This window comes from Pelobates fuscus, chromosome 3 (assembly GCF_036172605.1).
Source record: "Pelobates fuscus isolate aPelFus1 chromosome 3, aPelFus1.pri, whole genome shotgun sequence".
In the NCBI taxonomy this organism is placed as follows: Eukaryota; Metazoa; Chordata; class Amphibia; order Anura; family Pelobatidae; genus Pelobates; species Pelobates fuscus.
Window position 1 is genome coordinate 152,177,254 of NC_086319.1, and position 27,336 is coordinate 152,204,589.

Here is a 27,336-nt window from a genome sequence, read left to right on the forward strand (position 1 = left end):
AGTCCATGCACTGTGGTTGCTATACTTGGGAGTGCAAAATAATCTTTTGGGGAGATCTTTTCTCCTCTGCCTGGTCTGTCAATGCTTCAGCATTGAGTGTCCCCCTCACGATTGACTGAGAGCTGGGAGAAAAACAATTTTAAATCGGTTTTCCTCCCAACCTTTACATTTGCTAGCACAATGTATAGATGAAATGGTATGCTATTTCAATAGAACACAAGAAAAAGGTCACAACAGATATTCTTTAAAATATTAAAAAAAAGTTAAGTTTTGTTTTTGCATGTTGTTCCTAACCTCTGTATATGGCTGGGCACCCTTTAAGATGTGTTTTGTAAAAAGCGGACATACATTCAATTCCTTTATTGTATATATAGTTCAGTATATACACAGTTTCTAGGATACATTTCATAAAGATGTCAGTTATGATAAAATTTATATCTGAAATCCATGGGCTATTTTATTCTGCACAAGGCAAAAGCAGCAGCTTAAATTCTGCTAATTTTAAGTGAAAGAATCTCACCAGTGAAAAGAATAAATAAGATAAATAGACCTAAGCACACATTGCTCCTGTCACGTATGTACTGAGAGATGCTCATCTGTTTTAAATGCATGACCTTCTGGACTCTGTAAGTCTTCATCTTCAGAGTCGTTGTCCTCCTCCTCTGGATCAGGTGTGAGAGGAACATTGCTTGGACCCTTGCATATTTTCAAGTGTCGAGTGAGGTGATATTTGGTGAGAAAGGCCTTGGAGCATTTTTCACAGACAAAGTCTCTCTTCCCTTCATGGGAATTCAAATGCTTCTTGAGATGGTTTGTTCTGCCAAAGCGTTTATCACACTTAGGGCATATAAACTGTCGCTCTCTGTGATAGGGGAAAATAGATTTTCTGTTAAGCATAAAATATGCAGTAAATAGGCAGTAAAATAGGTTTTGAGGATTTTTTTTTATTTTTATGATCATATGATATCTGATGGGTATATGACACTTCTCAATGATAAATGGATGCTAGAGAAAATTCAATGAAGTAGCGAGGGGGAAGGGACATAGAAATCAAAAAATTATACATCATCTCTTACCACAATGTCCTGTATAATCTTTAAATAAATCACACAAACAGCAAGCTTATTTTCATTTCCTTCCAACACAGTTTTCCATTTTAAGAAGAAAACGCACAATTGCTGCCAACACTCACTTGGATTTCTACAAACCAGTTCTGCAAGACTGCTCAATACGCACCCAGTGTGTGTAAGTACGTGCTGCTTCAGATCATGCCTTCTCATAAACATCTTATCACAAAATTCACACTTCAGGTTACGCTCTCCCATGTGCACCACCATATGGGACATCAAATGGGCTTTTTGTGTAAATGACTTGTCACATAAACCACAGCGGTAATTTTTCTGTCCTGTTCAATAAAGACATACAGGTGATCAGAGCTACCGGTTCAGACAGTCGAGTGTAGATTTTAATCACTCATTTTATTAAATGCAATTTATATGCAATACATTAAAGCAGCAATTTGAGATCTTTGAAATTCTTGCAAAGACTCCACAAGGCGACAAGTTCACTTGTGTGAAGGTGGCGGAGGAGAGAATAGATAGGGAAATATACTTTTCATAAACCAGCATCCTAGACACATAAGCTTGCTGAAGTGCTTTATGGATCTTTAAAACATATATAAGCTACTTTTGCAGAAAGCACAACAGATCTAACTCAAGTGGTAGGCACGCTAAGTTAGCATGTATCTGCATTCCTCCTATTCTCAGTAGAACAGTACATTAGCGATCGCAGTTCCAGCAAAGGTTGCAGACAGCAGACAGAGGAGGATAAAGGTCTAGCTGACTGCCTCAATGAATATTTTTGTTCAGTATTTACAGATGATAAAGGAAAGAAAATAAAGGAAAGGTGTCTCAGCTGGGGAAAAAGGAAACATGACACATTTGTTACATGTGAGTTTACAGAGGAAGAGGTTCTATTTCAACTGTCAAAAGTAAAGACAAATAAGGCAATGGGGCCTGATGGAATACACGCAAAGTTATTAAAAAAAAGCTTAGTGGTGTACGAGCAAAACCATTAACAGATTTATTTAACCAATCATTGCTAACAGGAGTAGTCCCAGAAGATTGGAAGTTAGCGAATAGTGTGCCCATTCACAAGAAAGATAGTGGGGAGGAGTCGGGGAACTATAGGCCAGTAAGTCTTACTTCAGTAGTGGGGAAAGTAATGGAAACCATGAACATCTAAAGTTACATGGATTTCAAGATCAGAGACAACATGGGTTTACTTCAGGGAGATCATTCCAAACTAAACATTGATGTTTTTGATTGGGTAACTAAAATAATAGATCAGGGTGGTGCAGTAGACATTGCTTACCTAGATTTCAGTAAGGTGTTTGACACTATTGCACATAGAAGGCTTATCAATAAACTGCAATTTTTAAGTTTGGATTCCAATATTGTTGAATGGGTAAGGCAGTGGCTGAGTGACAGGCAACAAAGGGTTGTAGTCAGTGGAGTATATTCAAAGCCAGTGGGGTACCTCAGGTATCTGTACTTGGACCCATTCTTTTTAATAATTTTATTAGTGATATTGCAGAAGGTCTTGATGGTAAGGTATGTATTTTTGCTGATGATACTAAGATATGTAACAGGGTTGATGTTCCAGGAGGGATACGCCAAATGGCAAATGATTTAGGTAAACTAGAAAAATGGTCAGAGTTGTGGCAGCTGACATTTAATGTGGATAAGTGCAAGAAAATGGATCTTGGACGTAAAAACCCACGGTCAGCGTACAGAATATTTGATAGAGTCCTAACCTCAACATCTGAGGAAAGGGATTTAGGGGTAATTATTTCAGATGACTTAAAGGTAGGCAGGAAATTCTAGCAGAATGCTTGGTTGTATAGGGAGAGGTATTAGCAGTAGAAAGAGGGAAGTGCTCATGCCATTGTACAGAACACTGGTGAGACCTCACATGGAGTATTGTACGCAGTACTGGAGACCGTATCTCCAGAAGGATATTGATACTTTAGAGAGAGTTCAGAGAAGGGCTACTAAACTGGTTCATGGATTGCAGGATAAAAAAAAAAAAAACTTACAAGAAAATGTTAAAGGATCTTAACATGTATAGCTTGGAGGAAAGACGAGACGGGGGAATATGATAGAAACATTTAAATACATAAAGGAGACAATATTTAAAAGAAGAGAAACTACCACAACAAGAGGTCTTAAATTAGAGGAGCAACGGTTTAAAAACAATATCAGGAAGTATTACTTTACTGAGAGAGTAGTGGATGCATGGAATAGCGTTCCAGCTAAAGTGGTAGAGGTTAACACAGTAAAGGAGTTTAAGCATGCGTGGGATAGGCATAAGGCTATCCTAACTATAAGATAAGGCCAGAGACTAATGAAAGTATTTAGAAAATTGGGCAGACTAGATGGGCCAAATGGTACTTATCTGCCGTCACATTCTATGTTTCTATGTTCTGCAGCTTTTGCAAGCTGGTTTATCATATACCCACCAATAAAACATGGAGAGATAATACATGTTTCCTATGGTACTGCCATCTTATCCACACCTTACTTTTCCAGAACTGGTGACTATTTATGCATTATCATGAGACCTTCCATCTTGCACATGTGCATTAATGCACCAATAATTCTGATATAAAAAACTATTACCCTTCTATCCTAGGGCAGCACAAAACCAGGATACACCACTGAGTGTACCCATGACGGGTTCTCTCTGAAGGATATTTTTTCGTTTCTCATCATATCAAACTGTAAATTTAGAAGCAGATTATATTAACCAGCATTTATTGGTACCAAAATCCTACTGAAAGTTATATACAGTTGTAGTCAAGCAATGGATGTTTAAAATATACGGCTGGGGTTCAAACTACATTTTAAAGGACATCAGATTTCTAAATAATTAAAGTACATGTGCTCCTTTAAATGCTACTACACCTATATAGCGATCAAGCAGGAGCAGACCTTAGCCAACTTTGCCTTTTTTGTTCTTAAATAGAAGCAAAATAAATCTTTACTCATGTGCCATTGTTACTCTAAATGCCTTCTCAGACACTCCTATAAAACCATAGTCTGTAGCTCACCTGTGTGTATCTGGAGATGCGTTCGCAGGTTGCTGGGATCACTGAATGCCTTGCTGCAGAACTCACATTTATGTGGTTTCATGCCCATATGGCCCATATAATGCACATTGAGTTTGTATGAGGAGGAAAAAGCACGAGAACACATGGAACATATCCACTTCCGTACACTGCTGGGTGCCAGTCCTGGATTTGTTGCCCCACTGCTTAGTGACTCGCTGGGTAGGTGGCTGTTCAAGTGACTGTTCAGGTGAGACTTGAAATCTGCATAAGACAAGTACTCCTTTCCACAATGGCACACAAGAAGCTCTGGTTGCTCTGGAAGGCCTAACAAAATAAAAATCCACGCACAAAGCTTCAAATATAAGCCAAACAATAAATATGTAAATATAACAATGGTACTTCTGCATTATTAAGAGCCAACAAGTAAAAAAAAACTGAAGATATGCAGTATTAAGATGGAAAAACAAGTAATACATAATAATAATCTTAAAGGTATCTGTATGCGACCAAGGTTTATTAATGTTATCACTGCAGATGCACAAGTTTAATTTGTCGGTGTTCTAAAAACAGTCCATACTCCACATACTTTACTTTAGAACTACTTCTTTACTACTGAAAGACACTGAAAAGCAGGTTGATTTTTCCTAGGTGTTTGTAGAACCATAATGTTATAAATTTTTCATTAAGTGCACCTACACACATACGGCTTTAATTTCATTTCATATATGTTTTTAGAGACCAATATGCGCATTAATGAAACATAAAATTTTTCATTAAGTGCACCTACACACATACAGCCTTAATTTCATTTCATATATGTTTTTAGAGACCAATATGCGCATTAATGAAACATAAAAAAACGGGTTTCACAATATATCCCGATATTGGGAAACAATTTCACAAACCTATTACCTTAGAATTAAAGTTTTAATTTTAATCAAACATCAGCAACATGTAGTCTTTAATAAATATTTTTTGCCCAATGTTTGTTTACAATATCTTAAGAAATTAAGATAGACTTACAGTATATCACTGAACCGTCTGCCTAAAAGATTTAGATAGATTCTGGTTAATATCATTATGCAGTACAATCTACAAGTTGATGCAGATTTTTACCATATAAGTCCAATCCAAACTAGTGATCTTGTATCTAGTAAACATCAGAGTTTATAAAACCACACATGGTCATATTTGCTGTACTGTTCTTACCCAACTGGCAGGCATAGTCCCTGCTGTAATAGAAGAGAAGCTCTTCCTGGGGTTGGATGTCTTTTGAGGTACAAAAGTAAATTTTTCCATCGTGAGGGTAAGCAACAAGATTCTGTTCCTCTGGTTTCCTTAACATGAGATTACAGTGTAAACATGAAACAGTCATACGACTACACTTGCTTTCAGATTACAAGATTATTCCTCTACATTGGTAAGCATTAATATGTCCCACTCCCATACAATATTTGGTGTATTCACAGCATGGAAAAATAATTAGCATAACTTCATGACACATTCATAATTTTCTAAAAGACCTCCATGTCTAAACATATGCCAGCTAAAGATACAATAAACTTCACCCAGCATATGAGTGATCAGTTGACGCAGCATTAAAAAAGTGAGAGAAGGCGAGTGTGCACAAATATGTATATTATTTTTCTCCCAGTCGGAGACTGAAACGATCATCCTTAAAGGAACACTAGTGTCAGGAATCCAAACATGTATTCTTGACACTATAGTTATAAAAGTGATGTTTAGGTGGCTATCCACCTTATGAGAGGAGTAAAAGGTGATTTTACCTACCTTTTTTCCAGCTTATTTTTGTTCAAAAATACACAAAAACACTCTGCTCACATGGATATCAGACAATTACAAACATAAGGTTTATAAAAAAATAAATACAAATAAAATGTGTTAAATATGTGTAGAACAATTATTGGCATCCCAACAAATTAAAATGAGAAAGATATATTTGGAGTATATTCCAATTGATATTTAAAATTTTTAGTACACCTGGGTGACTAGGAATAGGAAATTCTTCGACTTCCTGCTACACAGGGGTATAAACATGAGGTAACACATAACCCATATTCACATAGTTATTCATCACAATGGATAAGACCAAGGAATATAGCTGTGATGTGTGGCTGATGAGCTTTAAAAAAATGGGAATTTAAAATTAGGTAAATACAACGTCAGATGAACAAGAGGTCATGATTTTTTTAAAACAAAATTAAAGTCCAAATTGAGAAGCCAAGTGTGAAAAATGAAGTTCACCTTATTATTCAACAGCTTGCACTTAATAGTAAGAACTTTAATAAGAAATAGTTTTCTATATGACTTTATCAGTCTGTCACATGTTGTGGAGGAATTTTGTCCCACTCTTCTTTACAATGTTGCTTCAGTTCATTGCGGTTTGTTGGCATTTGTTTATGCACAGCTATCTCAAGTCCGGCCACAGCATTTCAATTGGGTTGAGGTCTGGACTTTGACTGGGCCATTGCAACACCTTAATTCTTTTTCAGCCATTTGGTTGTAGATTTTCTGGTGTGCTTGAGATCATTGTCCTGTTGCATGACCCAATTTCAGCCAAGCTTTAGCTGTCGGACAGATGGCCTCACATTTGACTTTAGAATACTTTGGTATACAGAGTAGTTCATGGTCGACTCAATGACTGCAAAGTTCCCAGGCCCTGTGGCTTAAAAACAAGCCCAAATCATCACCTCTAAACCACCGTGCTTGACAGGTGGTATGAGGTGTTTGGCTATAATACACAGCGCCATGTTTGGGAAGAACCAAACATCTATACTTTGGTCTTGTCTCTCCAAAGGACATTGTTCCAGAGGTGTTGTAGTTTGTTCAGATGCAACATTGCCAACCTAAGCTGTGCTGACATGTTCTTTTTAGAGAGGATATTCTTCCTCCTGGCAACCCTTCCAAACAAATCATACTTGTTCAGTCTTTTTCTAATTGAACGTTAACATTTACCATGCTAACTGAGGCCTGTAGCGTCTGAGATGTAACTCTTTGCAATTTATCTGAGCATTGCACAGTCTTACCTTGGGGTGAATTTACTGGGGAGTCCAGTTCTGGGAGCATTGACAACTGTCTTGCATGTTTTTCACTTTTGAATAATATTTCTCACTGTAGAATGAAGCACTTTAAGTTGTTTGGAAGTGGCCTTATAACCCTTCCCAGTTTGATGGGATGCAAGAAATGCTGCTCTAAGATCACTGTTGATATCTTTCCTCCTTGGCATTGTGTTAACACACACCAGAATGCTCCAGACCAGGAAATTGTTAAAACTTCGGCTTTTATAGAGGTGGTCACACTTGCTGACTATCAATTAATCAAGGGCATTGGCAGCATCCGTGTCTACTACTTGGCCGCTTAATTCCTATGGAAGCAGTGTACTTGGTTTTTCTTACATGGCTTTTCCATTTTGACTTTATTTTTGTTAAATAAATGATGACACTGTGTAATAGGTCACGTGTTGTTGTTCATCTGAGGTTGTATTTACCTAAATTTTAAGAACTGCTAAGGAACAGATGATTTTTTATTATGTCAAGATATGTAAAACCATAGAATTCAAAGAAGGTGTAATCTATTTGTTTCAAAACAGTAGTTCTCTGTGTTGGAATCTTTTGTCGTTTTTCCTGAGAACTCTAACTTTCAAAAAATGCATAAGGAAAAGTAGGGACTACATTTCCTCATATATAGAAAACAATCCGACAGTAGGCGGAGATTATGCACGGCATCTAAATTTACCCACAACCCTCGGTAAAATCAATCCCACAAAATGGCAACAGCAGACATCATTGACAGAGGAGTCAAAACAAGGAAGAAAAGATCATAAATATACATAAAGGCAAGGAGGATAGTATAATCACTGAGATACAAGAGGCATAAGGAAATAAAAACCAAAAGAGAAGGAAAAAACAAAACCATGAAAAATGGCCACTTTAAACATTTATGGACAAACGTTAGAGTCTGAGGCCTCATTATCCTCCCAGAACAAGTATGCCCTTTATGGGCACTGTTTAATCCTACAAGCAAGAATATCACATAAATTGTAAATTGTGGAAGTGATGCACAATGTTCTGCATTGAGACGCTGAATGTTCCTCAAAGAGGTGCACAGATTTAATGCATCTCTATGAGGAGATGCGGATTGGCGTAGTGTGGCAATTCCCTACAGGAAAACATTGGATTGGCTGAGTTTGTCAAGCTTGATGATTTCAGTCAAGGAGACGGAGCAGTGGCAGGGCCAGCCATTAAAGGACCACTATAGTGCCATGAAAACAAACATACTTGTTTTCCTGGCACTACAGTGCCCTGAGGGTGCCCCCACCCTTAGGGTACCCCTCCCGCCGGGCTCTAGGGGGAGGAAGAGGTTAAACTTACCTCTTTCTCCAACGCCGGGCGGGCAACTCTCCTCCTCCTCCATAGCGACGTCATCGGCCGAATGCGCTTTCCTATAGACATGGAAACGCCTCTAGCGGCTGTCAATGAGACAGCCACTAGAGGCTGGATTAACCCATTTATAAACATAGCAGTTTCTCTGAAACTGCTATGTTTATAGAATAAAGGGTTAATCCTAGCTGGACCTGGCACCAAGACCACTTCTTTAAGCTGAAGTGGTCTGGGTGCCTATAGTGGTCCTTTAAGAGACCAGCGCAGCACTGGAAGAAAGGTATGTAAACTCGCTTTTTGTTTTTAAACTTCTGACCTACACTAAACATACACCTGCTGCACTACCCATCCAGATAAATGCTTCAGTAGCGATTATTGGGGTTGAACCATTTTTTTTAATGGTTCAAAGTAAGTAAACTCCCTTACCTTGCCTTCCGTACAAACATCATCCAGTTACATTCATTTTCGTCATTTGTGATGATGCAGAAGTCCATCACTCCACCCTGGTACATCTAAAGACAAATGACAGATTACAAAACACAGATCAGACAGATACAATAGACCAATCCTTCCCATGACACCATTTTGGTGGAAGCTAATATGTCCTGGTAGCATCAAAAGGACGAAACACAAAAGTAAGTGGATACTTTTTTTCTTCCATGAGAATGTTTTGACTGTTTCTGAATTAAATGGTTTGGCTTTTTGAATTCCCAAGAACATTAATCTTTCATGTAATGTCATGACTGCAGATTCCAGTTTTACATAGTCTATCAACTGACAGATGCATGATCAACAGCTTTTACAGGATCTATACCACAATCACTCACTGTAACTGAACCTTGTTAGTATGTACTGAAGGTTTATTTTATGCAAGTTAAATTTTTGACAGCAAATGCTGTACTATATTGCCACAGCTAACATTTTTACACCTATTATAAGTGATTTCCACTTTGACCATATCTCACATTACTATATATTGGCAACACTAATCTATACTGAATTATATGTTTTTAGTTTCTTTGACAGTACTGATTTATAATACAAACAGATTTGGTATTTTAGGTAATGCTAGACAAGCTTGATTTACCTATCTCAGGCATGCTGTATATTTGTACCCGCCTCAGTTGCCAGGACAGGAAATAACTTCAAGAGACCAATTATTTCTAGCTGTCCCCAAAACATTATACAACCCGTAGTATCTTATGGTCTTTGAAGCCTCAAGAATATATAGGTTCAAGTAGCAAGTCAAAAAAAAAAAAAAATATCCCTAAGACTCCTTTAACAATTTAAAAATATTACCAAACAAAAAAACCTGTAATTTTACTTACCGTAACCTTAGTAGGGTGGCAGTACTGTACCAGAGGGTTGTTCCCTCTTATGTGGACAAGAAGCTCTGAAAGATATAAATACTCCCGCCTTCCTGCTCATAAAAGGCAGTAACCTCCTTCCATCCACAGTTTTCTAAATAACCATACGGAGATCAAAATACTGCAAAATATCATTTATTATCCAACGGGAGGGAAAGAATGCAGTACTGCCACTCTAAGGAAAATAGAATTTACGATAAGTAAAATTACTGTTTTTCCTATCGTAAGTGGCAGTAATGCACAAGTGGGATAGAGCAAGATCCCTTAAGGCAAATGGGCGGGTAATTAGTAAGCCACTGCGTGGAGCACCTTTGGCCCAAAAGCGGCTTCAGAGGAGGAGAATATGTGATGCCTGTAATGCTTTATGAAAGTGTGGAGCGAGGACCAAGTAGCAGCTTTACAGATATCTTCTGAAGAAGCCGATGACCTCTCAGCCCAGGTAGTAGACATGGCTCTGGTGGAGTGTGCTTTGACCGGAAAGTGAAGGGAGACATTGCTTGTTGAAAGATCTTAAATTCTAGAGCAGAAGACATAGCTTGCAGTTCCCCAACCCTTTTTGCAGAAGTAATCGCTACCAAGAATGCGGTTTTAAACGTCAACATCTTCAAAGAAATCTCTATGCGCAGGTTCGAACGGGGAATTGAACATCACCTTGAGTACTACAGACAAATCCCAGGTGGGAAAGGAAGAAATACGAGGAGGATATTTTAGATAAACAGGCTTAAAGAATCTATGAAGAAAGCCTGTTGGACGCCAAATCCTTTACCATAAAATGACCGAGAGCAGAAACTTGTACTTCAAGCGATGAGACACTAAGGCCTGAGTGGAAGCCTGATTGAAGAAAAGCCAGGATACAAGGAATGGAAGACCAACCATCTTCATCTTCAATATCCCTTGATAGCCACCACTGTAAAAACATTTGCCAAATCAAGAGGTTAGTCTTAGTGGTAGAATTATGAGTGGAGGAAAGGAGGGTATCGCAGATGGAGTCTGAAATACCCTGCTCCTTGAGAATTTTTCTTGCGGCAGCCAAGCCTTCAATCAACACATTCTTAATGTTTCCATAGGGATGTCTGGGTTCCAGTAAGCTTGGAGAGCAAGGACCAGCTCCGGTTCGACCAATAAGGGAGGATAGGCAACACCCTTGCCTTGTCTGCGCGGATTTTCTGTACAATTCAAGCTATTAATGCTACTGGAAGGAAAATGTACGTCATCTTGAATTTCCAAGGGATTGAAAATCTGTCCAGAACTAGAGGGAGATCTTGTTTCATAATGGAAGCAAAGTTTCTTACTTTCGCGTTCAGTCTGTTGGCCATAAGATCCATCTCTGGTAGTCCAAACATTCAGACTAGAATCTTGAATGTGTCTGGATAATGGGACCATTCTGTCTGAGTCCAGTGTTGGCTGCTCAGGTCTGCCACTATGTTGTCTGAGCCTTTGATGTAAGTTGCTGAAATGGTCTCCAGTTCTATCTAAAGCCCAAGCCATGCTCTGCGCATAGAGCCTTTGGAGTGTTATTAAGTGGCCTTGCATAGCAAGAACACTTACTGTTATCTCACATATATATTATTCTTATTATAGCCAAATTTACCACCCTAACTCCTCCAACAGTTTTTACACTACATAGACAGAAATATACCGAAACGTGCGGATTGTTCCCGATTGGTGTGCTATTACTTTGTGGAACATTTCGGCGAATGGTTCACGGAATATCGTCGTTCTTGTGGCGAAATTTGTCCCATAGGAATGAATGGCAAAGCTAGAGTGGGAGCTGGCAAAAGCTGAAAAATCAGGACATGATTTCTAAACTGCCACCAATCCCTCATTTTCAGGCCCACCTACACAAATCTTATATCAAAATGTTCAGCTATCCCTGCTGCCACTAAAAATGTTGCCACTAAAAAACAGCTAAGCCATAGTCCTGATAGGTTTCATAATATGACCATTTGTTTGCAACTCACGCCGTCCATTGACATTCATTGAAACTCCACTCTGCAAAGCTCACATTTGAAGGGCAATTTCTAAACTGCGACTGTGCCTTCATTGTTAATATTGCAGAGACATACTATGCATCAGAATGTAGGTCTGGGTCTTGTGATTCTCACAATATAAAGCTCTTCACTGTAGGATTTATAGTTTTTAAAATACGACCGTTTGAAGATGGCAACTGCCAAAATACTCTGACCTGTGCCAGGCTGCAGAAGCAAGTGATGTCATAGACAAAGCCTTTTTCACACCTGCTAATGTTTTTATAACTGTATGTTTTAATGTAACTGTGCAACAACGTTGCAATTAAATGTGCTATATAAATGATAACAGTTACTCCGCCCACTCCAGTTGTAGACTACTGGTGGAGGCAAGAACACTTCACACAATTTCCCCAGAAATTGTAGCTTTTCTAGTTACCGTTGTACCTCCCTGACGGTTCAGGTAAGAGACAGTAGTGAGATTGTCTGACTGAATCCACACTGATTTGTTTCGGATTTCTAGATTGAAAGCTAGAAGGGCATTCCAAACAGCTTTCAATTCCCTGTAGTTTGAGGACTACAGCTTCCGTTTGGGACCAGGAACCTAGGTGAAAGAGTGATCCCAGATGTGCACCCCAACCTGTGATTGATTTATCTGTATTTATAGTGACCCAATTTCTTTGCATTAATGAGAGATTGATTTTCATGAACCTTGAGTCCATCCACCAATTCAATTGACTTTCATTCCTTGAAATAAGGCAGCGATTTCCTTAACCAATTTTTTAAGTTCATCTGGAGGAAAACCTCCATCCAGGCGTCTGATTTTCACAGTGAGAATCATGCAAGCGCCTCTAGCGGCTGTCAGTGAGACAGCCACTAGAGGATTTGGAGGCTGGATTAACCCTATTATAAACATAGCAGTTTCTCTGAAACTGCTATGTTTATAAAAAAAAAGGGTTAATCCTAGAGGGACCTGGCACCCAGACCACTTCATTAAGCTGAAGTGGTCTGGGTGCCTAGAGTGGTCCTTTAATCTCACCTCAAAATACCTCACTGCCATGTCGGAGGGCTGGTGACCCGGATACTGGCAACCACCGAGGTATCAGTCTGTTCAGCACAGCTTAAAAATGCATTTTCGCTGCAAATTTCCATGCGCACTGGCGCAATCAAAAATTCAGTGGAATGCAAGGCCATCCGGGCGTGCGTTCCACTGCTGTGCGCAGGCGCATGGCCTACTTCTGGATTGGAGGGCCACCCGGACCTCCTACTTCCTCCTGGCATAATGAAAACCCCCCTTCCACTTGCGTTCCATAACGCTCGTGTGGAAGGGGTACCTCTCAACTCATCTCCCAGGGAGCTTTCGGGTCCACATCTCCCTGGCTGCAACCTGTGCGCCTCACCAGTCTGTCCTGGAGCATCTTGTCCGTCCCATTGTCGGGACAAGAAGAACTGTGGATGGAAAGAGGTAACTGCCTTTTATGAGCAGGTAAGCGGGAGTATTAAAATGTTTATATCTTTCAGAGCTTCTTGTCATAGGAACATCCTACTTGTGCAGTACTTCCACTTACGACAGGAAAAGAAAAATATACAACAAAAAATAACCTATATGGTATTAATGTAAATAAAAATAAACGTATATTGTGAATGCATTCACAAGAAAATAGAAATGAGAGATGTATCCTAATCAATCATCTTCAGATTGCACTTAAAGAAAGAGGTGTTTCGTCAAGTACACTTGCTGCCACCAGAAGGACTTCTGGATCATTAGGCGACTTTTGGTCGCCTGACACTGGACATCCAGCATCATGTAAAACCCATAAGAAAGCATTATGCATGCTTTCCTATTGGGGAAAATAGTAATGCACCGACTAGTGTTAAATAGGCCAAACAACCAGTAATCCAAAAATTTAGAGCATGCATTATATCAGACTTCACCAAGAGTTTCTCCCTTCCTTGGATTCCACCTAAAGTACTACAGATGCCCGTGTACTCCTCCTTACACATGTTTGGGTTCTAATTAGAAACAATTTTTGTTAGGTGGACCTTGTAATCCATTCATTATTTCCTGTCTTTCAAACCTTAAGTGTTCTGTATGCACAATATATTTACCAAAGTATCCTCTAAATTAAAAAAATATATATATAGGACAGACTCAAATCCTTCTGGTTATATAATTGACCCTAAAGTGAAAGTTGCAGCAATATTGAGCAATATAGAAGCTAGGTTTATTTTGGTACAAGAAGCTAGGACCTCATTGAACCAAAATTTCACACAAAGATGGCCACTGTGGTTAAATCGCATGAAATAAAAATGTAAAAAAACTGCATGTATTGCAATACCAATACTGAAAATTGGGTTAATTAAAAATGGTCAAGCAACCAAGTTTACAATTTGGGCCACTTGAGATGGACTGACCATTACAAGAAGCCCAAAACCTGAGGCGGACTTTACACTGAAATGCATAACTAAGGAACAGAAGTGACAAAACAGCTCATTAAAACACGCATGTCTATGGCTGGCAGAGTATTATAGCAGTTCATGTAAACATCAGCTGAGGCATGCAGAACAATAAACATACATCTGACCTTCCAGAGGTGGCTGGCAGACTTGTCATTCCAGTCAGCAACTTCTAGGGACTGGCTCTCCTGCCCTATCAATGGGCCAAAGCACGTCCGAACAAGGATAGTCTCCTGCGTCCAAACCCCTGTGTATAGGGAAGCACATGCATTGTTATCAGTGCACTTATTATCCATGTCATGCAACTGGAAAGGTGAAACTTAACTTTCTAATTAATTTTTTTAAACGTAGAGAATTTTTAGAACCAATAATTGTTATCACATGAATTTTGTATAATCTGTACAATGTTCCAGAAAAAAACATAACTGCAATCCTTCACAATCCAAATGCATGTAGATTACAAACATGTTTTACGCAACATGTAAAAACAGAGAAGACATAGAGCTGGAATTGGTAATCAGGATCAAACAAATGATGACATGTGAGACTGCATACACTTCTCTTACCTATGTCGGCTCCTGTCACAGAGTCCCTGAGAGACAGCTGCTTGGGAAGAGACAATCGTGCCCTGCTTTCAATGGGGCTATCAGCTATAAAGGTGACTGGTCCATGCTCAGGACAGTCAGATGGATATGCCCGGTCACACAAAGTGCACCCTGTTGAGAAGATTGTTTAAATTACATTAAAAACAATTCAAAAGCTAAACATTTGTAATCCAAAACCAAACTAAAATGTTAACTCAAGATTCCAAGATTATTAATAAAAAAAACGAACAATGTTTTTTTGTTAAAAATAGATAATTAAGGTGTTATATGGCTTCAGCTAAAATAATAAATGTTGTAGGACTATGGTAACACTGTTCAATTTAGGGTCTTCCACACAGCAAATAAAATAATGGAAATATGGGTTTAGTTGCAAATAAATAAAAATCAGTTAAGGCAAAATTGCTGGCCTTTCATTAAATTATTATTATGTTATTATTTATGTTATACCTGGAAAGTCTTTTAATGATCTAGCACAACAATGTGATTCTGAAAAGTATTTTATTAATGACACACAAGGTCAGCTTTGTTATGTTATATTCCAAGCAATATATGGGCCAGAAAATGCTTACATAAAATAACCTACCAAAGTAAGGATACAGGTCTAATCTGAGGGCTGTGTGTGCATTCATACACTCAGATTGCCAAGCCCAACATCATAATGATGTCTAGGGCACACAGCATTGAAGGAGCACGGTAAAGGGATACTATAGTCTCCAAAACAACTTAAGCTTAAAGGACCACTCTAGGCACCCAGACCACTTCAGCTTAATGACGTGGTCTGGGTGCCAGGTCCCTCTAGGATTAACCCTTTTTTTTTTTATAAACATAGCAGTTTCAGAGAAACCGCTATGTTTATAATAGGGTTAATCCAGCCTCCAAATCCTCTAATGGCTGTCTCACTGACAGCCGCTAGCGTGATTCTCCCTGTGAAAATCACAGTGAGAGCATGCAAGCGTCCATAGGAAAGCATTGCAAATGCTTTCCTATGCGACCGGCTGAATGCGCGCACAGCTCCTGCCGCGCATGCGCATTCAGCCGAAAGGAAGGATCGGAGGCGGAGAGGAGAGCTCCCCGGCCGGCGCTGGAATAAAGGTACGTTTTAACCCTTTACTCTCCATCCAGCCCGGCGGGAGGGGGTCCCTGAGGGTGGGGGCACCCTCAGGGCACTATAGTGCCAGGAAAACGAGTATGTTTTCCTGGCACTATAGTGGTCCTTTAACCCCTTAAGGACCAAACTTCTGGAATAAAAGGGAATCATGACATGTCAGACATGTCATGTGTCCTTAAGGGGTTAACAAAGCAGTTTTGGTTTATCGAACATGCCCCTACATCTTTACTGCTCAATTCTCTGCAGTTTAGGAGTTAAATCACTTGTTTTTATACAGGCCTAGGCACGCCTCCCTGCATGTGACTTGCACAGCCTTCCTAAACACGTTCTGTAAACAGAGATCTAATGTTTAAACTTTACTGCACATTCTGTTTAAATTGCATTCTAGACCGTGCAGGATCCTCCTGTGTGTGATTAAAGTTCAAATTACCGAGCAAGAGATACAAACCTCTAAAGCAAGTTAACATATAATTGATAATGAAACCATTTTATCTGATGCAGACTGTGTGGCTACAATCCTCACCTGGAGCGGAGATAGGCTCCTTATTGTGGCCTACTTGTGGCATTGAAAGTGGAGACCCTGCCTGACTCTAGCCACCAGCCTGTTTGTATGGTGTAAGGACTCCAATTATTTCATTCACTTCTGGCTCATGATGTGAAACGTACCCAGCGGCACTAAAGCTATACCATTATGTAGATTAGTTCAGCAAGTTTAGCCTCCCTTAACCATATCTATATATTTGACTGTAACCAATAAATTTGTTCCTGTGTATTTTACTTAGACATGTTGGCTTAGCATGAATCACAAAGCTTACTTATTTTTACCTTTATGTCTAGACAATAATCTAGGTTTACTGCCACTAAAGTAAAGTAACCCTTTAAACAAAAACCTTTATTTCCAACACTTTAGGGACCGTGTCCAAAGTAAAACAGATGTCCACCCCTCCACCCCAAAGCCAGTGTGTGCGATAAAAATAAAGTGTACTACTTACCTTTTTTCCAAGCCCAGAATCTCTGCGCTGTTCACCTCTATTTCTCTGTTGCAAAGTCAAAGTAGGAGTTGCTGCTTTGTCCAACGTTGGTCCATGATGTGCATGTGCAGAGTGCTGCCTGAGCATTAAAGATTCCCCATAGGAAAGCAGTGAACCAAGTTTTACTTGGTCAGTACCACACAATTACCTCTAATGGCTATCAGTATGACAGCCACTAAAGGTGACCAATTCATCTCAATAAAGTGGACTGGGTGCCATGTTTCTGTATTATAAACCCTGCAACTGAAAACATTGGCATTTACTAGATACAACAATATTTACATTGCAGGATTAACATGCTTCCGAGGCAGTCTTCCTGAAAGCCCTATGACACGACTCCACCTCAATAGCTTGAAGTTAAACTCTGCTATTCATAGAGACCAACTGATTGTCGCACATGCGTACTAGTCTCCTAAAGTTTCCCTATGGGAAAACATGGCATTGGCTGATATAATCAACATGGAGGAGCATCATGGAGACCAGCATAGCGAGAGCTGAAAGATAAATCTTTCAAACCCTTGGCGGCGGTGACACCAAAATGGATAGATTAATACTATAGCGTTGGGAATACATACACTACTTCTAACCCTAAATATGCACATCAGTAGACAATTCAAGATTGATTGGTCACCTGGGAGCCAATCATAGTAAAGACAGTTAAAGCAAGTAATTCCTGTAAGAGGCTCCCAAGGTGATCAGTCAGACTCAGGGCCAGAGACTATTGCAGGGCTGCCTTATTGTGAGGTAGGCCGGCAGCAGCCAGCTGATCCTAGCATGCATCGCGGTAGCCGGGAATCAGCTATCAATCATGCCATAGGACTCCTGCCACATTCACAGCCGTCCTGCGGTTGTGACAGTCTCGGGAGAGAGACTGCCCACTAACAGCATGTACATGCTGCATTAACCGAGATGGCAGCATGTACAACTTGTAATGGAGGTTCCAGGGCTGAGCTTGATAGGCTTGGCAGTCAGCTGTCCCTGCAATTGTCTGCATTGTGGGACCTTTATACTGGTGAGACATATGGAAATAATGTTGCTGTGACATAAGGGGCACGAAAACCAAATCTGTATGTGGTATGGAGCACATTGCAAAGTATCTAACTAAAAACTCTGTACCCCATACAGACAACAGGTAAATACTGAATTCAACAGGAGAAAGGGGTGCGGATCTGCACAAACAGCAACCCTGCCTCAAAAGTGTGTGCACTGTACAATACGTCATGAAATTAATAACCAAGCAGGCACAGTTGGAAAGTCTACAGATTTTTCCAACAGTTTCTTGACAACCATGAAGCCAAGTCAATGTCTGGAAGATTTATAATTATTATTTGTCATGGCCGCTTTTCCATACAGACTAAAACAGACCAAACTGTGTGCCGTGGCGTCCCAGGCACTGTGTGTCGCGGAATGTTTCCCTGGTGCTATGATTATAACACCGGGAAACATTACTGCTTAACAGGGGCCGGTCGGGTGCCTCGGTCCTTTAAGACCGCGACCGGGCCCCTGTTAAGCAGTAATGTTTCCCGGTGCTATAAATATTAAGGGAGCCTTGAACGTAAAAAGTTTGGGAACCACTGACTTAAAATCAATTAGATAATATTAAATGCTCCTACTCACAGATTGTAAACAGGGTTGCCATGTTTTCTTTGTTGGCATTTGAGTCAATCTGCAGTGAGGTTGGGACAAAAGTCAGGTTTCCTGCATCAACATGTGAAACTCCCATGGAGACATCCTGGGTTATGGAAGAAACAGTCACTGGCTCAAGGCTTATGGTGCCACCTTGCAGGGACACTGAGGTTAATGATGAAAGCGGGTGAGAGGTAGACAGTGCAACACTCACTGGGTTGTTGCTCAGGGCAACTGTGTGAATGGCATCGCTGAGACGGCTTTCTGACATGCTGGACCGAGCTGCCATATGATGCTCAGTATCCATTACTACTGGAAGTTCCAATGATCCACTGTGTAATGGCAAAACACCAGAATGGCCAACGGCATCAGGAGGTAGGTTACCATCTACTGTCAGTATCTCATGGGAGCGTTGAACATTTGATATCCGTGCATGATCTCCAGTCACACCTTCTATGGTGAGTTCTTCAGTAATGTGATCAGTTGTGATAGGGCTGTTTACTCTTGACACATTATCAATGCTGATACCAGTATCCAGTTGCACCTCGTGGCCATCACTGGAATGTAAACTCTGACCAGCATGACCAACGACTGATCGAGAATCCAGTGAAACAATACCATTCTCAAGGCCAACAGAACCACCAGGCTGGTAGGGGTCAAGTGAAGGGTTGCTGTTTGACACAGATAGGCCATTGTTACCATCAACATTTAGTGAACTTGGGTGAATGTACTGAGGAGGTGGCCGGTCAGCTAAATAAGAGAGGATTCCTGCAAGGCAAGAAAAACATTATTATGCACTAAGAAATATTTGTAAACAAAACAAATAAAAAACAGTTTTACAAAAGCATTTGAGTGTAAAAGTGTAATGCTGTAAAAAGGCATCCCCATGTCCACATTGTTTGCAACATGGCAGCTTCTTTAATATTGTAGCAGTGGCTAAGATCTTAAAGGTTACCCGCCATGACAAATGCAACTTAATCTAAATAATAGAGAATCCAAATTTAATCTATACATTCTGCTAGCAGAATTATTAGCAAATGTCTAGGTTGTGTTAACCCCTTAAGGACACATGACATGTGTGACATGTCATGATTCCCTTTTATTCCAGAAGTTTGGTCCTTAAGGGGTTAAACTTTTTTCCCCATGAGATGCTCTATTTAATATTAAAGAATTAGCAAATGACATGGTAAAGCAAAGACACACTTGATGAGAGGGGGAAATATAAACATTGTTTAAATTCTCCTCTTTTCTGTTTGATTTCTCTATGTTCACATCTCACAAATAAAAATTGGTGAAATATGGGGATAGGTAAAAAGGATATTAGAAATCCCGGGAGTGACAATTCCTCTCATACAATCCTTTCAATATCTATCACCTTATGAGTAAATTTCAGCAGACTCATTTGATGCATGCTAGCTTTGTCGATTCTGTGCTAAAAGAGATCTTGTCAAGTTGGCATGGTTGAACTGCCCTATAAAGCTAGTAAACTAAAATATCTATAGGACCTCCTCCCGAAAAGGAAGAGAAACCCCGGCTAAGCAATCCAAATTTTTTTTTTTTTAATCAAAAACACCTAGCACAATTGTCCAAAAAACAAAACAAAAACTAATTTCTTTCTTTTTCCAGTTTTGTGCTTTGTAGTTATTGTCGTGTGTTTTAATGAAATAGACATATTTTTCACTTTCTAAAGCTGCACATGGCTTGCCAGGGGGTTTATCTTTCCTTGTCGGTGAAAATCTGGTTGACATATATATTTACGATACTTGGAATAGTAGAGAATCCACAGGTTCAATGATGTGCAGAAATGTAGATTGAATGAAAACAGGCCAAAACATTTATATTTTGTGTTCCTGTCTCCAATAAATATACATTTATGCATCTACCCTGTTGAACCTGTGAATCCTCTACTATTGTAACAATTTCGTGGTTGTGGTCCTCAACCAATATGTATAGTTGTGTCTTGGTCTGCCGCAATTTTTCAGTATTTGTTCACATCCCATAAAATTTCTGGTTTCTAACATAGCACACAACATAATAAATCCACTTCACAAGTTTAAATGGACATAAAAACGTAGAATGTGATCGCAGACAAGGACCATTCGGCGCATCTAATCTAAATACTTTCATTAGTCCCTGGCCTTATCTTATAGTTAGGATAGCCTTATGCCTATCCCACGCATGCTTAAACTCCTTTACTGTGTTAACCTCTACCACTTCAGCTGAAAGGCTATTCCATGCATCCACTACCCTCTCAGTAAAGTAACACTTCCTGATATTTTTAAACCTTTGACCCTCTAATTTAAGAATATGTCCACTTGATGTGGGCACACCAAGTACCCCAACTACAAAATTTATTGTAAAGGTTGTAGTGCAAAAATGTTATAGGTACCGTCCCTGTAATTTTTGTCAAACTGTTTTCAAATGGTTTGACTAAAACTGAAGGCCTGTCCAACCCCTAAAGCCCATTGCTTTGCCCTAAAAGTGATAACTTTCCAGCCAAATTATTTGTATGGGTAGACAGGATTCAGTCAAGCTGAATCTCTGTTAGTCCTATGAGCGATATTGTAGTGATCCAGGCTTCCTATGCCACGTGTTAAATCAGCTCTGTTGAAATTGAGCAGAAATTTCTACTAACCAACGCATATAAATATTTTGACTGGTTAATTGGGAATTTAAACGTCCTCATTATCACACTGCAGCAGAGAAGGTGGGCTTCTGTCCCGGGGAGACAAAGAAGGACTGTGCCCAAAGTCTACTGGGATGAGAGTCTCTACAATAAGCTTTAGTATTTATGGTGTGCGAGGAGGCGCTTAAAATGAACTTTTGAAACACAAGTGATTGCAATACAACAAACAGCACCCCCCAAGGTACAACATTAGCTAATACAGATCCTACAATTAGTTTGCAAAGGCACTATACCAGGCAATATGTGTCTGAAGTAGCTGCTCTCAAGGTGAGGGTAAGGTGGAGGTGGGAGAGAGTAGTTCCTCTCTGGTATACCACACATTACACCCCGGTCTCCTAAACCCATTGGAAGCATGACTGAAAGGGCAGAAGGGAGTGAACTCAATGAAGGGCCCAGATTGGGAATAGCCACAGGTAAACCTGAAGAGAAAAAAAAGAGCAGCAATTAAAAGTATTGAATGAATAGAACAAGAATATCATTATGTAATGGGTTTGCTTGAACAAAACCAGTGGTAAAAATTCCCAGAAAAGCAACATCACAAAATAGTATTGACTGTTTGAAATACTATCCTTTAAAATTGCCCCAGACATCATAATTTACTACAGATATATCCAACAGGAAAACAGATCCTGTTAAAAGAATAACATATTATAGGTGTCAGATTGTGTTGTACTCTTGTTCCTATAAAAACACTAATTCTACTAGAGCATTATGGATACTACACACCAACAACGGAATACACTCAATACAACTATTTCATTTTCTCCATTTTGTAAATGAGAATCACACTTGTTTTTAAATTCATGAGCCACTAACCTGTAGCTGATATTGTGTTGTGGGGAGGAGAGCCAGCTAGCCCAAGATGACTCCCAGAGGCAGGCATTGCATTGGCAACCGAGGAAGCACTAAGCTGGTCCATTCCCACAGCGCTGAGGTTCAGCTCATTCATTCTTAAAGAGAAATACAAAAAAGGTGAGTTGCAGATTATATCTTTACATAGAAAAATATATATATATATACTAGTGCAGAGAAATTAAAGGAACAATCTGAGCCCCAAAACTACTTGCGCTTAATAAAATGGTTTTGGTGTATTGACCTACAGTCTCACTGTTCAATTACTTGTCATTTAGGAGTTAAATTACTTTGTTTATGCAGTTAACATCCACAACTCACCTGTTAGTGACACAAAAAGCCTCCTAACACACTTTCTGAAAGAGATCTTATTTGTTTAGCTTCCATCATTGCACAGTGTGTAAATAGCTTGCCAAGGCCCATAGGAGCTTTATGTGTGTAAATAAAGTTCAATTAACAGTGCAGTAGATAAGAACTTCCAAAAGTATAAACACTGTGCTGTATGATCTGATTGAAAATGAAGCCACATTTTCCATGGAAGTTGTGTATGTTGCAAGCAGGGGAGGTGTAGCTAGGGCTGCATAAACAGAGTAATTTAACCCCTAAATGACAGAATCGAGCAATGAGACTGCAGGAGCATGGTCTATACATCAAAATCACTTCATTAACCCCTTAACGCCGTTACGGCGTTCTATGCCGTCACGCATTAAAAGGGCTTTAAAGCCGTTGCAGCGGCATAGAACGCCGTGATGGCTTTCTATCCCTGGAGGTGAGATTTACTTACCTCCGCCGCAATCCTCTTCTGAAGGGCTGCCTGACAGCCCAGGCAGCCCTCCCCCGGAAAATGAGGCCCCCGGGGGCCATGTGATCGCTCTCAAAGAGCGATCACATGGCCCCCTATAGCTGGCTGTGGATCTGCCAGCAGGGGGACTGTCTGAAATGTCAGACAGACCCCCTGCTGGTGGGAAAGTAAAAAGAATTAAAGGAACACTATAGTCACTAAATTACTTTAGCTAAATAAAGCAGGTTTAGTGTATAGATCATTCCCCTGCAATTTCACTGCTCAATTCACTGTCATTTAGGAGTTAAACCACTTTGTTTCTGTTTATGCAGCCCTAGCCACACCTCCCCTGGCTATGATTGACAGAGCCTGCATAAAAAAAAATTGCATAATACAGACAGGGGGCTGTGGGGGCTGCAGAGCGTTTACTTACCTCTCCTGCAGCTCCGGTCAGCTCCCTTCTCCTCCGTGCCGGTTCGTTCAGCACCTCGGTCAGCTCCCAGTGTAAGTCTCGCGAGAGCCGCGGGGTCATAGTGCGGCTCTCGCGAGACTTACACTGGGAGCTGACAGAGGAGCTGCACGGACCGGCGCGGAGGAGAAGGGAGCTGACAGGAGCTGCAGGAGAGGTAAGTTACAGCTCTGCCAGCCCCCTCCCCCCCCCACTGAACTACCAATGCCACTAGACCACCAGGGAAGGAGAGCCCCCCTCCCTGGCCAGCTAGGAAGCAGGGAGGGGGGACAATTTTTTTTTATAAAAATATAAATAATAATAATAATAATAATAATAAAAAAATAATTTAAAAAAATTAACAAGAAAATTTAAATAATAATAAAAAATAATAAAAATGCCCACCCCCCCACCAAGGCTCTGCAACACACACACACACTGCATTCATACACACACACTGTAAATAAATATTCAATTAATATAATTTTTTTAGGATCTAATTTTATTTAGAAATTTACCAGTAGCTGCTGCATTTCCCACCCTAGTCTTATACTCGAGTCAATAAGTTTTCCCAGTTTTTGGGGGTAAAATTAGGGGCCTCGGCTTATATTCGGGTCGGCTTATACTCGAGTATATACGGTAATTTCATTCTAACCGTATTTTGTTTATATATCTATATATAAAGGTAACATTACTAATCTGTCAAATTTCAATTTGAAAATGGAACGTTCTATATTTGACCCTGTAACTTTCCAAAACACCATAAAACCTGTTAATGGGGGGTACTGTTGTACTCGTGAGACATCGCTGATTACAAATATGTGCATTTTTTTACAGTGAAACCTAACAGTATTATGACATTCACAGCTAAAATGTCAAACGGAAATACAAATTAAAAAAAAAAAGAATCTTATTTTCTCAAATTTTTTTAAATTTTATTCATAATAAATTATGTTCCATGATAAATTAAAACCTTGTTTCTCCTGAACAAAATGATATATAATAAGTGTGGGTGCATATAATACGAAAGAGGGGAACTACGGGTGAACAGACATATATCGCAAATTCCAGTTTTTGTTTACGTTTTGTTTTGATCAGAACGTGCACTATTGACTCCGTCCTGAAGGGGTTAAATCCACACAAGTGGTAATAAAATCAAGCAACATAGCATTTAGTGAATGCACAATATAATGCATAATAATACTAAAATAATTATTAAATGTAGGCGTCATGTTTTTACATTTTTAGGAGCCAGTGTTTGGCAAGTCTTGTGTTAGTTTGACATGTTATGCAGTCAAATTACCTGTAATGCATTGGATACTTTCACTGCAGGGTTTGTCAGAAGAAGTCTGAAAAAAAAATATTTTAGTTAATAAAGTGGGAAAGAAAACCTGTAGTTATGATAAAGGATAATCACCCACCAGTAAGCAAACATAAATAAATGTACCTGTCAGATCAGAGTCACCTTAAGACTGCTCCTTGTTACATACTTAAAAAAAAAAGTAAATTTAAGCATGCCATCATCTCTCTACATTCACTGTGGCATGAAGTGTACATATAGGTACTGCAAAATTACCCTGCAAACGACAGTGATGGCATAAGATAAGATGAATGTTTATTAAATAGGTAATCAGGAGATAAATGTTAAAACATAAAATATTTGTTCTATGCAGCAAAATTATTTAGACTGAGGACTTTTTTTTTTCTAATATATATATGGCATAGAGTATGCAAATTACAATTCTAAGGCTTTTTTCCCCTTTAACCCCTTAAGGACACATGACATGTGTGACATGTCATGATTCCCTTATATTCCAGAAGTTTGGTCCTTAAGGGGTTAAAGGAGTTAACGTTACTAAACACTCAAAAATGTAATGAATAGGAAGGCAAATTGCAACACAGATGAAGATAGTCCAGTTGAAACTTCCAGCAGAATTAAACACAAAGCGGTCTAGTGACTTGAGGTTTACAGTTTTGGTTTTAATTAGGAAAATTATATTCACAAAAAGAGTTTTAATTACTTGGGGGAAACAAACTAAAATAAACTATCAGGGAGCTAAAGTCCCACTTTATGTATGGGAGCATCAATCACATGGTGAGTTATTTTAGCTTGTGGCTATTCTTTATAATATCCAAACTCTTATTTCAGCAAGAAATCTGCTAAAACATAAAATGACTTCGGAAGAGGGGATAGGTAAAATCTGTCATTGATGAGGAGTATCCGCTCACACCAAGCAGTGTAAGAAAAGGAAGGTGCAGTATCTTTTGCACCACATGAGATGGGGTTAGCAGGGGCAGGCGGTATTTTAGGGTGACTATCTGACTGTGCATTATGGGAGCAAGGCACATCTGGCTGTGCGTGGTGAGAGTTGCATTCCTCAGACAGTGGTTACATGTGACGGGTCTGATCGCCCACTAGAAGGGACTGCCTGTGACGAGAGATGTAGACAGCTGCCCCTGGCAGGTGGGGTCCACGGCTGGACGTGATAGGAGTTGTAGTCCCCAGCTACTCGAGTGCCATTCATGTCTGTCATCTCTCTTGGCCAAAAATAATCCAGCTACCCTCATCACTCACATCCAGCAGCTATGGCTGCCAATCACAGGCAGCTATCACCAGCAGCTGATAACAGCATGCGGGTGGAATCACTGCCTGCCTACACACACTAATATACCGCCCCTCATCACACACTCACACACGCTCTGTCACCAAATCCTGCTAAATCCCCATCCTCTCTCCGTGCACAATGGCTTCACAGCCACAGTTTCTACCCACTCCCAAGATGGCCGCAGGCGGACATGACGTCACGAAGAACGTGATGGCCGATCGCGCAGTGCTAAGAGGTCAGGCTCGTCCCAGAGCTGGCCGAGCTGCAGAGCTCGAGCGCGCGACGGGTTTCCTGCCTCGCACCGGAAGCAGTTGCCATGGCTACCGAGATGCCGAGTTCTTCCCACTGGCAATTAGCAACTGGGTCTCCCTACGCTGAGGTTACGCGGCCTGAGCATCACGTGACTTTAGAACGCTAATACAGCTGGAGCAGCTTGGCACAGTGCATGAACTTGATCAGGATCATTCATCATTTCATTATTTTACACACCCTGTTATTTTTGTTGTGTGTTCCATATAGTTTGATTATTTGTTTAATTGTTTTATTCTCGTACATGCATACCTCAGTCTTCTCTCTGTGATTTCTGCCCTCTCCCTTCTTTTAGTGATACCTACCAAAATGTTTGTTTTACTTTATTAACCCTCAGCTCATATGTGCATAGATGTATCTCCCCCATTTCTTAGCTTTATTGCAAGCCTATCTGACCCTAATATATCTCTCTCACTCAGCCGGAGTTAAATTAAAGGGACACTGTAGGCACCCAGACCACTTCTGTCCATTGGAGTGGTCTGGGTGCCAACTCCCACTACCCTTAACCCTGCAAGTGTAATTATTGCAGTTTTTTATAAACTGCAATAATTACCTTGCAGGGTTAAGTCCTCCCATAGTGGCTGTCTATTAGACAGCCACTAGAGGGAACTTCCTGCTCTATAGCACAGGTTTTCTGTGCTAGAGCGTCGCTGGACGTCCTCACGCTGTGTGAGGACCTCCAGCGCCGCTCAATTCCCCATAGGAAAGCATTGAAAATCGTTTTCAATGCTTTCCTATGGGGTGCGCTAATGCGCGGCATTGCCGCGCATGCACATTAGGTCTCCTCGGCCGGTGGGCGGGATCAGTCTCGCCCACCGGCCGACGTAGGCAGAAGGTGGAGAGGCGGGGGAGGAGCAGGCAGCGACGTGGGACATGTCGCTGCCTCAGGTAAGTCACTGAAGGGGTTTTCACCCCTTCAGCAACTGGGGAATGGGGGGGGGTGGGAGGGAAAGGAATCCTGCAGTGCCAGGAAAACGGATTG

General features: G+C 40.2%; 1 protein-coding gene across 1 annotated transcript; it reads right to left on the minus strand.

The window, feature by feature from the left end:
• Positions 1-345: 345 nt before the first annotated feature.
• On the minus strand, positions 346-25,079 carry PRDM4 (PR/SET domain 4). The gene is made up of 12 exons (XM_063447541.1): positions 24,887-25,079; positions 24,743-24,788; positions 22,175-22,308; positions 21,592-21,777; positions 18,664-19,440; positions 14,869-15,018; positions 14,431-14,549; positions 8,938-9,023; positions 5,321-5,448; positions 4,112-4,435; positions 1,237-1,405; positions 346-862 (listed from the first exon to the last, which is right to left on the minus strand). Exons 2-12 carry the CDS (start codon positions 24,751-24,753, stop codon positions 571-573), a joined length of 2,376 nt encoding a protein of 791 aa, XP_063303611.1. The 5' UTR covers positions 24,754-24,788; positions 24,887-25,079; the 3' UTR covers positions 346-570.
• Between the last annotated feature and the right edge of the window lie 2,257 nt (positions 25,080-27,336).

Excerpts from the sequence above, each read along its gene's own strand:
- PRDM4 (XM_063447541.1), bottom strand. Across the intron at positions 21,778-22,174 it reads CAACACAATATCAGCTACAG|GTTTACCTGTGGCTATTCCC; the intron begins GTTAGTGGCTCA and ends TTTTCTCTTCAG. Across the intron at positions 15,019-18,663 it reads GGCAACCCTGTTTACAATCT|GGTGCACTTTGTGTGACCGG; the intron begins GTGAGTAGGAGC and ends TCTTCTCAACAG.